The sequence below is a fragment of the Salminus brasiliensis genome, chromosome 10 (assembly GCF_030463535.1).
Source record: "Salminus brasiliensis chromosome 10, fSalBra1.hap2, whole genome shotgun sequence".
Classification (NCBI taxonomy): Eukaryota; Metazoa; Chordata; class Actinopteri; order Characiformes; family Bryconidae; genus Salminus; species Salminus brasiliensis.
In genome coordinates this window covers 7596566-7610386 of record NC_132887.1, presented here as the reverse complement: position 1 = coordinate 7610386, position 13821 = coordinate 7596566, and the positions used below count along the sequence as shown (strand labels likewise).

Here is a 13821-nt window from a genome sequence, read left to right as displayed (position 1 = left end):
GTTGCTATTGTATACCTGGTGGTTGTTATAGTATCCCAGTGTGTGTGTGTGTGTGTGTGTGTGTGTGTGTGTGTGTGTGTGTGTGTGTGTCTGAAAGGGTTCATATGCACACACTACTACAGCAGTAGGAGGGAATACGCTGACACGTGGTTATCATCTATGAGCTTTAGTATTTCCACATTTCTAAAGATATCCCAAACATCTGTGTAAATACATTAGACACGTCCACTGCCTCCTAGTTTGTTCTGCACTTCCCTGCATCTCACTGAGCCCAATATTTATGTTATCTCAGGGTCACCTCAGGAGACTCTTTGCTAGCACCAACAGCAGTGAAAGTGTGGCCCCAGGAAGGCTGTGAGGAGGCGGCCGGGCTGCAGGAATACAGCACTGCTTTTGTTTCCCTGCAGCAAAACGTTTCAGGGTCAAGCTTTTCCCCGTGACGTCTCTCCAAACACCCCTTTCATTTTTTATACGGCACTGCTTAAATAAATAACCACACTAGTGATGGGTGGGAGCACAGTGCTGGCTCTGTGGTTGGAGGCTAAGCTCTAGAGTTTTCTGGGTAGTGTGTATTCAGGCAGGGGAGCAATACTGACCAATTCATCCCCAAATCACACTTTCCACCACCATGAAGGAGGAGTTAGAAAAGACAAGGACCTTCACACATGCTTAGAAACACAAGCATAAACAGGTTTGCTTTTCGAGAATCTCTCAATGTGGGGTCATTCACATGCGCACACACACCAACTAGCCAAAACATGAGCTAAAGCAAATAGCAGCAACTGTGGTTGATCTAGCGTAATGGATAACACCACTGCCTTCCCTGTTGCGGACTAGGATATCTCATAACAAAATCTGGGGTATATTATACAGTAAGTGGTCTGAGCAGAGACGAACCACAAACCAGCGACAGGGTGTCAGACACCCAAGCACTCAACAATGCACGAGGGCCACAAAGGCCTATAATGAAGGAACAGATCATAGCACGAAATGCAGCACACCTTGCTGTGTAGCTGAAGACTAGTAAGAGGACCCATGCTAACCCCTGCCCACCGTTCAGAGCTCTTCTAGAGCCTATGGCTTGTTGGGGCTAAGCTGCTTTGGCAGCTTCATAATACATTAAGCATAATGTACATATGTCCAAATGTTTGTGGACACCCCTTTTAATGGATGCATTCAGCTTTCTTAAGTTGTACCCATTGCTGAAGCATCTTGTCTAGTCTCCGTAGAGAAGCATTGGCAATAGAATAGGACTTTCTGGAGCATGAACACATGGACATGGACCTATTGGCACAATGGCTAATGCCAGGCGTGGGCTAGAGGGGTATAAAGCCCCCCAGCATTGAGCTGTGGAACTTCTCTGGAATGATGCTCCACCCAGTACTTTTGGGATAAGCTGGGGAGTGGCCATCAAAAATTCTGACCTCACTAATGCTCTAGTCGCTGAATGCATTTAAATCCTCAAAGCAATTCTTTTAATAGAAGATTTTATTCATTCAAGTCATTTTGGAGTATTTACATTGGTCTATTCATAATCACAGTCAAAATGTCAACTCTGTAAACAACCGAAAAGATGTGGTTGTGCCCGTTTTAGTTTAAAGAAATGAATCATGTAGTTTGGCTGGTTTTTGTAGGTCAGGAACCTGCAGTTCTCAGATTTGCCTAAAAAGTCAAAAAGACAAAAATACATTTTGGTCGTGGATCTGTTCAAAACAAACACTCATTCACCAACTCATTCCCAGGAGGGCATCGGAATACTTCTCTTTTAGATTCTTAAAAGACTGGGACAGGGCATAGCAGGGGGACGAGGCCTCAGCCAAATTTTCAAAAGAGAGAGAGCTCTCTTTGTACACAGAAAAAGAAGCTCAGAAGAAGTCAGGGCCAGCCACTGGGTTTCCCCTGGGACGTTTAAGTCATCACACTGAGCCAGTGGGGGCACATAAAGGCTTTTCTTTCTCATTCACTCCCTTTTTCCTCCCTCACTCTCCCCCTTCACGGTTCCAAGATGTTAGGGCCTGGCCCATGCACAGGCTTGGCAGAGCTGCAGGCTCTTGTGCGTGAAGAGCGATGGAAGGCCCACTGAGCCTATCCTTGCACCCCCCCAGAACACACCCGCAATCTACTTGAACCAGTCAAAGACAACCAAGCTGGAAAACACCTCACATCTCCACAACAACTCTCAGAGCAAGCATAAAAAAAAACAGTATTAGGACCCAGGGAAAAATAACCAAGCCTTGTCTTGCTCTCTTGATGTGAATTCCTCTGTGCAATTGCATCTGGCTTAGATGAAAGCTCTGCAAATGAGTTCCATGGAGCAGAGATGGAGAGAGTAGGTGGTTTTCTTTGATGAGCATGCAGACACATTTATTAGATTAGGTTGTGGAACTTCGGCAGGCCCACGCAAATCAGTGAAAATGTACCTCGAGCATTACATCAGTGGAGTTAAGACCTGTGTGTCTGAGATGTATGGTAATGATCAACATCAGGTAAAGGAGAGACTTGCCTTTTCCTTTGCCTCATTCAGCTGATCCTCCAGCTCAGAGAAGCTAAAACTGGCCACTGTGATGAAGTCGCTGACCACAGGCACAAACTTGTCCCCTCGGTCTCGTACCCGGGTCTGCTGGTACTGCAGCTCCTGCAGTTTCAGGAAAGACAAGGCAGGCTTACAAACAGTGCAGGTCATCATTAGGAGCAGGAGAAATTACAATATGATCATCATAAATCCCAATAAATGACCTAAATGAATAAAAGCTCATTTACAGCAAGTTATCAAACATCAGTCTATTAGGAAGGGCTCACAAATGTTGTAACAAAAGAGTCCCAAAGAACATGACAGGCCTTGCTTAAACTTTATTAAATTTAATTAAATTCTGCGTTTTAATTTCCTTTTTAGCCATTTATTTCAAACCATATTCCATTTTCTACCAAATTTTAAAGGCCAGTTACCCATATCACTGTTCATGTAAACCCATCACTAGCAATGCCCCCAACTATAGTTGGGTGAAGACTAGCATGTCTCCTCCTCCTCCTCCTTCTCCTTCTCCACCACTGATGCAGCATGACTATGTAGCCAACGCACTCCGAGGATACAACAGCTAACAGACGCCTGTGCTGGTCAACATCACACTAGGAGTGATATGGGGAGGAAGTACCATCAAGCCACCTCTGAGAGCCAAGGCCAATCGTGCTCTCTTGGGCCACGGCTGCTGGTAGCAAGTAGCACAACCCAGGATTTGAACCAGTGGCACAGTGGCATCAAACATGAATTCTTGGGATTCTTTTTTTTTATTGACTAACGTTAAGATGTTAAAGTCAGTCAGAGTGGGTTTGGTGTAAAGCGCTACATTCTAGACAAACTTAACAAATCTTAATCATTTACAGTGGTGGTGAATGGAAGTGGAGGTTTGAAAAAGAAATCATTATACCATGGTTTAGAGGTCAAATTGTAGTCTACAATTATTTGGTAAACTCTACCATGGTGGAAGGGTACATGCAGGGTGTTGTAAGGCAAAATAGTCCCCAATAGTCTTTTTTCTTTGGATTCATCACTACTCAACTATCAACATTCAGCTAATGTAGGATCACTGGTCATTCTTTGATAATAAAAGAAATATGGTTATTGTAAATGGTGGTTCCCATCCCCACCACTGGAACAGAAACTGGGATGATGGTGCATTTGCATTGTTAAGAAACTAACTGCATTGTAATCAAACACTGTAAGCCAAAAAATTCTTAAAATATTATATATTAAAATAAATATATAATATTAAAAATATAGAAAATATATATTCCCAGTTAAGTAATATGAGCACTAAATGTGGTCATTTTGAATGAAATGCAAATATATAATAAAGATCTGACATCTTTATATCAAATAAATAAATATTCTAAATAAACATATTCAAGTTATATTTACTATATTCACATATTTGCTATATATTATTACATTCATGTTTTTATATAGAAAAATATTGTGATTATACTTGGTAGTCTTAATTGCCTACTCCTAGTCATCACTCACGTTCAGTTTCCTACCATTTCCTCCTCATCAACTCTAAATACAGTCCATGTGTGTCTTGTGCCTCCATGTGTTGCTATTAAACTGTCCACACGCCACTGTTTTCCATGGCGTGCAGACAGGGAGATTAATGCACACACTCAGCTCTGAGGCATGCTTCTGCTCGGCCCCGGTCCTCTACTTGCCTCTCTCTTAATTACTTAATGAGTACGTCCGTTGGTGTACATCACACATAATAGCCTTGCTCTTGTTTGGTGGTCAGCTTCTGACGGTAGCTGTGTGAAGTGAAGAGTGATGAGAGGGGGGATTGGAGCTCGTTCACTCATGGAACAGACTCCTTTCCGTTATTAAAAAAATAAAAAGAAACGGTGTACAGCTGAACGTGACTAGTCTGAATTCACAGCTAAATAGCTTGACCACTAAACGCTTCCCCCTGTCAGCCAATCCATAGCTCATGTTAACTTGGACTCGAGGCATGATTTATACCAGCCCACACTCGCACATTCTGGCATATCCGTTATATTATCCGCTATAATCTCTGTGACCAAAAGAAAAACAATTGCACAGACGTACACAAAAGCTCAAGCCATGCATAGGCTCCGTTCACTTCTCTATTGGTAGATAGTAACTCTATTAGTAGGTATTAATAGCAGCTAAAAGCACTGCTTTAATACAAAACCTCTCAGCATTGTTCTTCACAATATGGCCCAGAACTTCACACAGGAATGACTAGTAGAATACTTACAGCCTCCAGAGCCTTCAGTCCACTCTTGATGCTGTAGACCTCCTTCTCCAGCTCAGCCAGGCTGAGTACAAAAGAAGAACATGACAGTCACAAATAGGACATCACACTCAGAAGCATAAAGTCAAATATTTTACATATACATTATTATTATTATTATTAATAATAATAATAATAATAATAATAATAAAACAATTAATAATTTCTCTGTAGAAACTCCATATTTTATTAGAAAAGATGCAGGTAATCATAAATCCAGTAAAAAGGAACAAGAGCTTCTCATTCTGAAGTAAGTAGGTGAGATTTTGTGAGCTAGTCTGAAGAACAGAGCTTGGTTCTGGGTTTCTCCTGGACGCCCTCCAATCCAGTCAGCACAGCGTGGAGGTGTTCAATTCCATCAGCAGCAGCAGCTCACCTGATTTACCATCATTAAGCCCTGATTTTCCAAACCAGGTGTTGATATGAGGAGAACTCTAAATAATACTAGACTCCATGAGGAGAACTGAGGAGATGTTCTAATGATGAACACAGTGATGGAGAACCACCACCACTTTCTGTAGGAATGATATTAGTATTTATTTTGTTGTAAGATATTGAGTGTTGGACTCCAAAAGCACTTGTTTCACGGCAAGACTCATGAACATATTATTGCATCTGTGATCCAACAAAATTGGAGATAGCTCTGCATTATTTAGATGAACATTTGCATTACCTCAATATGATATTGCTTATAAAGGGCTCATCTCACAATGAGTGAGTGCGAGTGCATGATTATGTAGAGTGGAAATGTGGGAAGAAATACAATGTGAAAAATGTGATTTAAGCTGGCAATGAAAACTGCATCTTCACAATTCAATTCATTTAAATATCCAGAAGAACACACTGAACTGAAGTGATTCAGTGATTAGTCACTCACTTGACTTTGGCTGCCTCTGGGACGCTGAGCAGATCCTGCTGGATGTTAAGGGTGTCAGGATAGTTCTTCTCAAAAATCATGATCAGGTAGTGCAACATGGTGATGTTCCTGCGGGGGGATTCAGGGGGTGGTTTGCTCAGGTCTCAATTCAAATTTTGCACCTTAATGCTGTGTACAGATAGTTCAGAGACTACAGCACTGACCTGTCTATGCTCGACTTTGTGTCTGCTATCTTGTTCAGGCTGGACACTTTGAAGCCGTAGGCATTCCCTCTCTGGCCTTTGTTCATGAAGTTCCCAAAGGCCAGGACCACCTCCAGAATCTGAGTCAGACGCTTACTCCTCACCACCTCACGAGATGCGTGGAGAATTGCTGAGGAAAAAGCAGAGGGAGGATGTTTTTTCTGATGACTCACAGAGCAGTGACAAACACAGGCATTGGATAAGAAGGTGGTTTTGAAAAACAGTGATAAGCAGGGTAAGAGAACATTGAATATTGGAGAATTCAGAATAATAACTCCAGGTATAAAGTACTGTGGACAAGGCAGAGACCACCCTTTATTTATTAAATATCCAGTCCAATGACCTTATGTGCTTTTCTGCATCATATTTAAACATATTTATTGACCACTTGAGTGTTTAGAGCTCCACTTTTACCTTTATTACAGCTTCCATACAGTGTTTCTGCTTCTCACCACTCAAGTCACAATGCAGAGGTCTGGACTCCGAGTCGGTTCCTCCATTGTTCTGAGAATAGCAGCAGCTTTATTGTTAAATTTGATCAGATGTTCCTCATTTCCTTTTCTCAGGAAGACCTTCTGGATCAGCTTCATGTCCTTTCAGACCCACAGTGAGCAGTCTTTTCACAGTAGAAGGATGGACAGAAACACCAGTGGATTTTCTCAGATCTGAAGTAAGAGTGGAGCTGAGTTTTCTGCTCTTTCTTAATGATGAAAGCTTCAAGTGCTGTTTACATGACAGCGGCAGTATCTGTGTTCTACACAGAAACCTTGGCATGTTTACCTTCTTTATGCAAGAGGAACATCTAAACATCTGATCTTCTCAGAAAGAGCTCCTTGTACCTAATGGTCATTGTGACTGGAAATTAAGTTGCCAGCAGTACTGTGTCTCCATTACCTGGACCTTATTTTACACACTGCAGCTCCATAGTTTTGTTGTTCTTTGTTGGAAATGAAAAAAGAATGAAACCAGGAGCAATATTCTGCTGGTCAAAGTGCTGAAGGATCTTCCAGACCAACATCGTTGACGTCAGCCGTGCACCATGCCTGCATCTTCCCACAAAACCAAATCGTCCATCATCCTGTCTTTACCGTAAACGGTTCAAAACACACACACAACGTGATCAATGCAATCAATAGCACTGAACTGCACACAATGTGTACACAGTGTACAAGGTCTTCATCCTTCTTTCTCAGTGTCTCCCTTCTTTTCCACAAATCAAACGCTCAGGAACACACAGAGAAACACAAAACCACCAAATTTCCCAAAAAGCCCCTGGCTTCGGCACAAAACTGGTACTTAACCTCAGAGCGCACTCTGAAGAGAGTTTATGAATTCCTCCATCGGTGTGTGTTTGAGGGTGCTGTGAACTGGTTTCAACTCTCTCCTGCGCTCACTGTACTGGGATTCCCATCATGAGCTCATGTTACTTATGCAGGCAGTGCTGCGCAATCCTGACGCCTGGCCACAATTTTCTCCTCACCCACTCCCATACAAAAGCACGCTCCCAAAGGAGCTCTGCTAAAGTTAGCCTCAGCCTCATGGTAAAACACTCAAAATGCCTCCATGTTGACACAAGTGAACATGCAAAGGCAGGGCCAGAGAAACCCTGGCCAGCATTTGTTGTTCCTTGCTGATGGTAGTTAAAAACATTCTCCATAGTCTATAAAGCCGATTTAGACTCCTGCGTTTCCTGGGTGGCCTCTCCTTTGAGTTATATTCTCAGACAGGGCATGGCAGGGGAACGCGTGGGATCGACCCCGTTTTCAGCTCTAGCTTCGACGCGCCGGCGTGCGATATTCCACCCGGACGTCCAGCTAAGACGAAGCAGCACACAAACAGGTGGGGCTAGTAATATAGCTTGTTAGCAACAGATGTCTGTGTATTGTGTGAGCCACACGACCTTTTCAGCCCTGTGCTGCTTTTGTACCTCAGCCAAACTTATTTCCATTTTCGCATGAAACCATCCAAACTGAGAGAGGGAGAGAGAGAGGGAGGGAGAGAGGGAGGGAGAGAAGCTTATGCGCCCATGAACTGCAGCGCAGATACTTGGGAGTGTTTCTCAGACAGGGCATGGCAGGCGCCCGTCCCAGGAACGGTTCAGCACAGGGGAGGGAAAATGCACAGACACAGACTTGTAGATCTACAGAGATCAACACTGATCTGATATTTCTTCTTTAAAAACCACTTGGCTTTAAAATTAGCTTTTTAATTTAAACTCTTCACATAGGATGAGCATCTAGACCACCATGCTTTAATGTCACAACTTCACTACAGCAAGGAAAGAAACCCATACCTGGTCAGATCAGTGCCATCTCCAGCACTGATACATCACAGAGAGGTGTACAGGTTTTGACAAATGACTGTACTTCAATAATCACTGCTCCAAAGCTGTGTCACATGATTGCATTCACTACCATTGTATTTTAATAGACAAAGAGACGCTGACTCTTGCTCAATTTGGGTCAAAGCAAAGATCAACAATAATTTACTTAAATTTTCATGTCAAAGGTTTTAGTAGTGGACAAAAGTACAAAAAAAGTAATTTGCTCATCTTAATATTATAAATATTATAGATATATATAAAATTTTGTTTTTTTTCTCCACCCAATTTTCTTCCCAATTTCAGCTAAGCCACTTCACCCACCCACCCCCTAACTAGGACTCCCACTATACCTTGCAATACTCCCAACACTAGGAGGGTAAGGACAAGCCACTAACCCATTCTGTACCAGATATGGATAGGCGCTGGGTGTCCTGGGTGAACCGCCCTACTGCCTTCACACTATGCATACAATCAAGAGGGAGGACAAAATAACAGGAGTGAATTCTGTAACCTTCATAAAACTTCCATGTTACATTTTATTCCATGTTAAGTTGCGGCCCTCTCTGTCCTGATAAATCAGTTTGAATGCCACGATTCAACTTATTTTATAACACTGTATCAACTGCAGTAATCTATGTGAGACTATTTTCCACTACTGATTCAGTCTATGGCTTTTGATTATACTGCTCATCATTTGTTGTGTTTGTCTCTATGGACATTAGGCTGTGTAAATTGTTCCTCCAGTCACACTGGTGGCTGCAGTATATTTTAAAAAATAAAAACAGGAACTGAGAATGAGAATGAGAATGAGAATGCACTGAATCATTTCTGAAAGAATCAAACCCAAAATAAATCACAGTGAAATTACTCACTCCTACCCATTTAACTCAATTACACTTGCGGCATTTGTCAGAACGTACCACATAACCATGTTACAGAGGTAGGAGAACACAGCATTAGGAGTCTTGCCCAAGGAACATTATTGGTATAGCTTAGTGTGTGGGTGACCGGGTTAGCCGTAGCTAACATGCTGCAGTGGCCTTTCAGGTGAGACAAATGTATTGAAGATGTTTATGGAGAGGCCTGGAGCCAGCCAACAGGCTAGCTTCTGTTCACGCAGGGCACACACACACACACACACACACACACACACACACACACACACACACACACACACACACACACACACACACACACACACACTGCCCTTTGCATGAAGTGTATTCTAAACCTTTGAAGCAGTGAGCAGTGTTTATAAGAGAGTGACTCCCCTCTCAACATTTGCCAGCTTTCCAAAACAGCCTCCCTGGTAACCCCATTCTTTATTTGAACTGGAGAGAAATTCAAGCACAGGAGCCATACACATGCACACACACCAACACTGCCTCATAATCTAGTACCCCACTCCCAGGCTTATTTTCCCTGTCTGTCTCTTGCTCTCACAGACATACACACACACAAACACACAGAAGTTATGGACATCATTGTTAGGCTCTCTTGAGAATGAACTGTTCTGTATTACTTGGAAGAGGCTTTGAATAGTGAGTTTACAGTGTGATTCCCCACAATGCAGTCTGAAAAAACTTACCCTCAACCTTTGGCTTGGTCTCTGCAAGCCTTTCTGCAAACTTCTTTTTGAAGAAGAGAGACTGAAGCCTTTGCTGGTAGTGGTCAATCCTAAAATACGGTGCAGCAGAAAGAGAAGAGACAGAAGACAAAGTTACGCTCCTCAAATAAAAGTGCTGAACCTTTCAACAGTTGATTCTTTAAAAGTGTCTCTGTAAAGGAGATTGGCGAGTGTAAAGAGTATCTGCTGTCTGTAGGACTTCCACAACAGACCTACACTGTTCAAAGTGCCAAAACGGTTCTTTGCAGCAGTGAACCACTTCTAGATCCCTAATGAACCTTTCCATGGTTGGTTTAAAAAGGTGTCTTTGTAATTGAGATGTGTGAGTCTGAAGAACATCTATAGTCTATAGCACCTCCACAGAACAGACCAACAGTCTTCACAGTGCCAAAAAGTTTTTTTGGAACAGTGAACCACATTTTCGATCCCTAATTAACTTTTTAATGGTTGGGTCTGTAAGAAAAAGCATCTCTGTTAATGAGATGTGCGAGTTTGAAGAACCCCTGTAGTCTACCACACCTCCACAGAACAAACCTACACTCTTCAGTGTCAAACGAGTTCTTTGGAGCAATTAACAACTTTTGGTTCCCTAATGAACATTTCCATGGTTGGTTTAAAAAGGTCTTTATACTATACTGAACTCACATATGTCATTTATATAGACCTTTTTAAACCAACCATGGAAATGTTCATTAGGGAACCAAAAGTTGTTAATTGCTCCAAAGAACTCGTTTGACACTGAACAGTGTAGGTGTGTTCTGTGGAGGTCCCATAGACTATACTATACTGAACATATGTCATTTATAGTCTATGGGACCTCCATAGAACAGATCAACACTTATATTTATATATATATTTTTTTAAAAAGTAAACCATGAAACCATTGAAGAAAATAATCACATTTGTATTGCTAATGAAGCTTTAATGGTAAAATCATCTCCGTAAATAAGATGCGAGTCTGAAAAGCATCTCTAGTCTACAGGACCTTCACAGAACATAAAGGCTCCATACCAGTTAAAAATCGATCCTAGAACCATCCGTCCAAGCCAAGAACCTTCGCTGTGTAGTCTCCATGATAACAAGCAATACTAAAATAGAAGTTTGAGTCCTCCTGAGCTTTTATCATTAATAAGCTCCAAACATTCATGGAGAACCATGTGCAAGATGCAGGGAGACCCCCATCTGCTTGGGGAGGAGGCATACAGAGGGCATACTGAATGATAAAGAGGGAAAATAATGGAGTGTTTGGGGCGCCGGTGAGACTAGAGAGGAGGTAGTGGAAATTCAAGAGACCACAGGCCATTGCGGTGGCTCATTTTATAAAAGACAAAAACATGCCATTAGTAATCAAGGAGACCACAATGAGAGGGAATTTTCATTCATGAAAAGGGGATGTTTTTCATCCGCACATGAAAAGACCACTTATCTTGGACAAGGATATACTGCGCTTCCATATTAAAAGGGTACAGTGTTGTTCCCAAACAAAGCTTTGCCTCAGCTCGCACACACCCACAGGGTTCATTATTACTGCCTAAGCAACAATCACCCAAATAACCAGCCCTCACCTGCTCATCTCGAAGAGGAAGCGGTCTGCCCGGGCCATGCGCTCTAGCTCGTGTTTATGCTCCTCCAGGAGGTCGATGTCACTCTTTTCAGGAATGAACTTCAGCAGCTGCCAAAAAACAAAGGCATGGATTATCCATACACACTTTTATAGACTTTATAGATCCACAACCTTCAGTTATGCCAATGTTTACAAGGTTAATTAAATGTGGTCTAACTCAGCTGAATATTCTTCACTTAGTAACAGTCATTCCACGAAACAGGTGCCGCAATAATATTAATATTAAAAAAAAATATTATTTAAAGAGTAACATACTAATAATTATTTCATCATTACATGGGCATTTTCAGATATACGTACTGGCCAACATGACTTCTACACCTAAAATGTCACCAAAGTAATATGATTTTTAAAAATAAAACCTTTATTATTATTATTTAATATTATTTTCAGGATTACATGTATGTCCATGTTTACATAATCCCTTATTTTTATGTAAACATTTCATAGTGTTCATCTCTTAGTAACACATTATTGTGAATATAACATAAATATAGCACAAATGCATAAAAAAGGCATAATATTAATACTAATTTTATGTTTGATGTTTGAAAATATGTTTTTTTGTTTTTTGGAGAATGAGCATGTCTTTCATGTTGCGAATGAAAAAGACATGTTTTTAATTAATATTATGAAAATTGCAATGCAGAAATGCCACCCGTTTAGCAGAATGCCTTAGGTTTGGCAGTTATGAAAGTGAGGAATTGAATCTTGCATTCAAACACAGTTTAGGAAGGGTCCCACACAATTCAGGAATAGTTCAGCCAAAAGTCCAGCAGTTTAGTGCCTTACACCAAATGCAGTCAGGCAATTGCTCTGGAGCTAAACTAAAGGACGCTAGAGTAGCCAACCACTCTCAAATAAACTTTGAAAGACACCTGAAAGTCTTTAAATATATGGACACAATTTAAGCTTCACTTTTCATGGCTGCTACTGTTGCTTATGTATCTATGCACTGTACTTCAGCCAATTCCGTTAGATTACAGTATATCACACACTGTCAAAACCATAGAAGCAAGTTTATTTGAGGCTTTTTGATCACTTTAAAGGGTTCATTTAATTAATACTGTAGTAATTTCTGCTTTGAGTACTGTACATATCTAACCACATCAAACAGTCACAAGCATAGCAGTCCTGCAGCTGAGAGATCAACGCTAAAAGCTGAAGAATACCTGCTCCAACATATCTTTAGCCAGCTCCTCTCTCTCATCCATCTCTAGAATGGCTCTCTTGATCTCCTCATTGCTCATTTTTAACCTGCAAGGGCAGAAGTAATAGGAACTAATCAGATGGGCAGAGGGTAGAGAAGCCTAAATTTATGTATGTATTAAGTACAGGAATAAGTAGAAGTAAAACAAATAAAAATAAATAACATTTTAAAAGACTTTAGTAAAGAAGTCAAATTGAGCAGTAGTGAAAAAATGTCAGATCAAACCAATCAACCAACCAAAATCCAACATCCAAAATAAGGGTGGAGGACCTGAAGCTGGTCAAGAGTCTATCCTCCACTTTTTTGGATAAATATTTAGTTGACAATACAATGACAATGCTCCAAATGCTACAGAAGAAAATCTATTTGAGGTAAAAAAGGTGGTACAAATGGTTCTTTGAGCGATACCATTGAAGAACCACTTTTGATTCCAAAAACAACCACGTTTGTAATATTATAAGATGTCAAGAACCTTTTAAAAGGTCTTTAAAAGAGCCATCACTTCATGTGAAGGTTCTTTATCAACCTGCACATCTCTTTTACAAACAGGGTTCTCTGTGGAACCAAATGTGGTTCTTCTATGGCATCGTCTATGCTACCATCTATACGACCGTCCATACGAAACCTTTTGGAGCACCTTATGTTGTTTGTGGACACCCCTGTAAACAATGCATTCAGCTACTTTAAGTTGCACCTATTGCTGACACAGATATACAAACGCACACACACACAGCTTGTCTAGTCCCTGTAGAGAAGTACTTCCAATAGAATAAGACTCTCTGAAGCAGAGTAACATGAACATATTAGTACCATGCCTAAAGCCAGGCATAAGCTAGAGGGGCATAAAGGAATTATCGTATGGTGCTCCATTCAACACTTTTTGTATGAGTTGCAGAGTTGGGGATAATGAGGTGGGGTGGTGATCATCTGACATCCAGATATTACTAATGCTCTTGTCGCTGAATGCAATCAAAGCCTCACAGCAATGCTCCTCCAAAATCTAGTAGAAAGCCTTCTTCCTTAGACAGTATAGATAGTACTCTCAAATTTGTAAGAAACCATGAACGAGCAGGTGTCCCAATAGTTTTGTCATATAATGTATTTTAAAATAATGTCTCA

At 41.1% G+C, this 13821-nt stretch overlaps 1 protein-coding gene across 4 annotated transcripts in view; it reads right to left on the bottom strand.

The window, feature by feature from the left end:
* daam2 (dishevelled associated activator of morphogenesis 2) overlaps positions 1-13821 on the bottom strand; it is a 125647-nt gene that overhangs the window by 10486 nt on the left and 101340 nt on the right. For all 4 annotated transcript variants that reach the window (XM_072689096.1, XM_072689099.1, XM_072689098.1 and 1 more), the window contains 7 exons: positions 12665-12749; positions 11434-11540; positions 9830-9918; positions 5880-6048; positions 5677-5784; positions 4764-4824; positions 2504-2635 (listed from right to left, as the gene is read on the bottom strand). In XM_072689096.1, coding sequence (XP_072545197.1) covers positions 2504-2635; positions 4764-4824; positions 5677-5784; positions 5880-6048; positions 9830-9918; positions 11434-11540; positions 12665-12749 — 751 coding nt within the window. The remainder of the gene's footprint in view (positions 1-2503; positions 2636-4763; positions 4825-5676; positions 5785-5879; positions 6049-9829; positions 9919-11433; positions 11541-12664; positions 12750-13821) is intronic.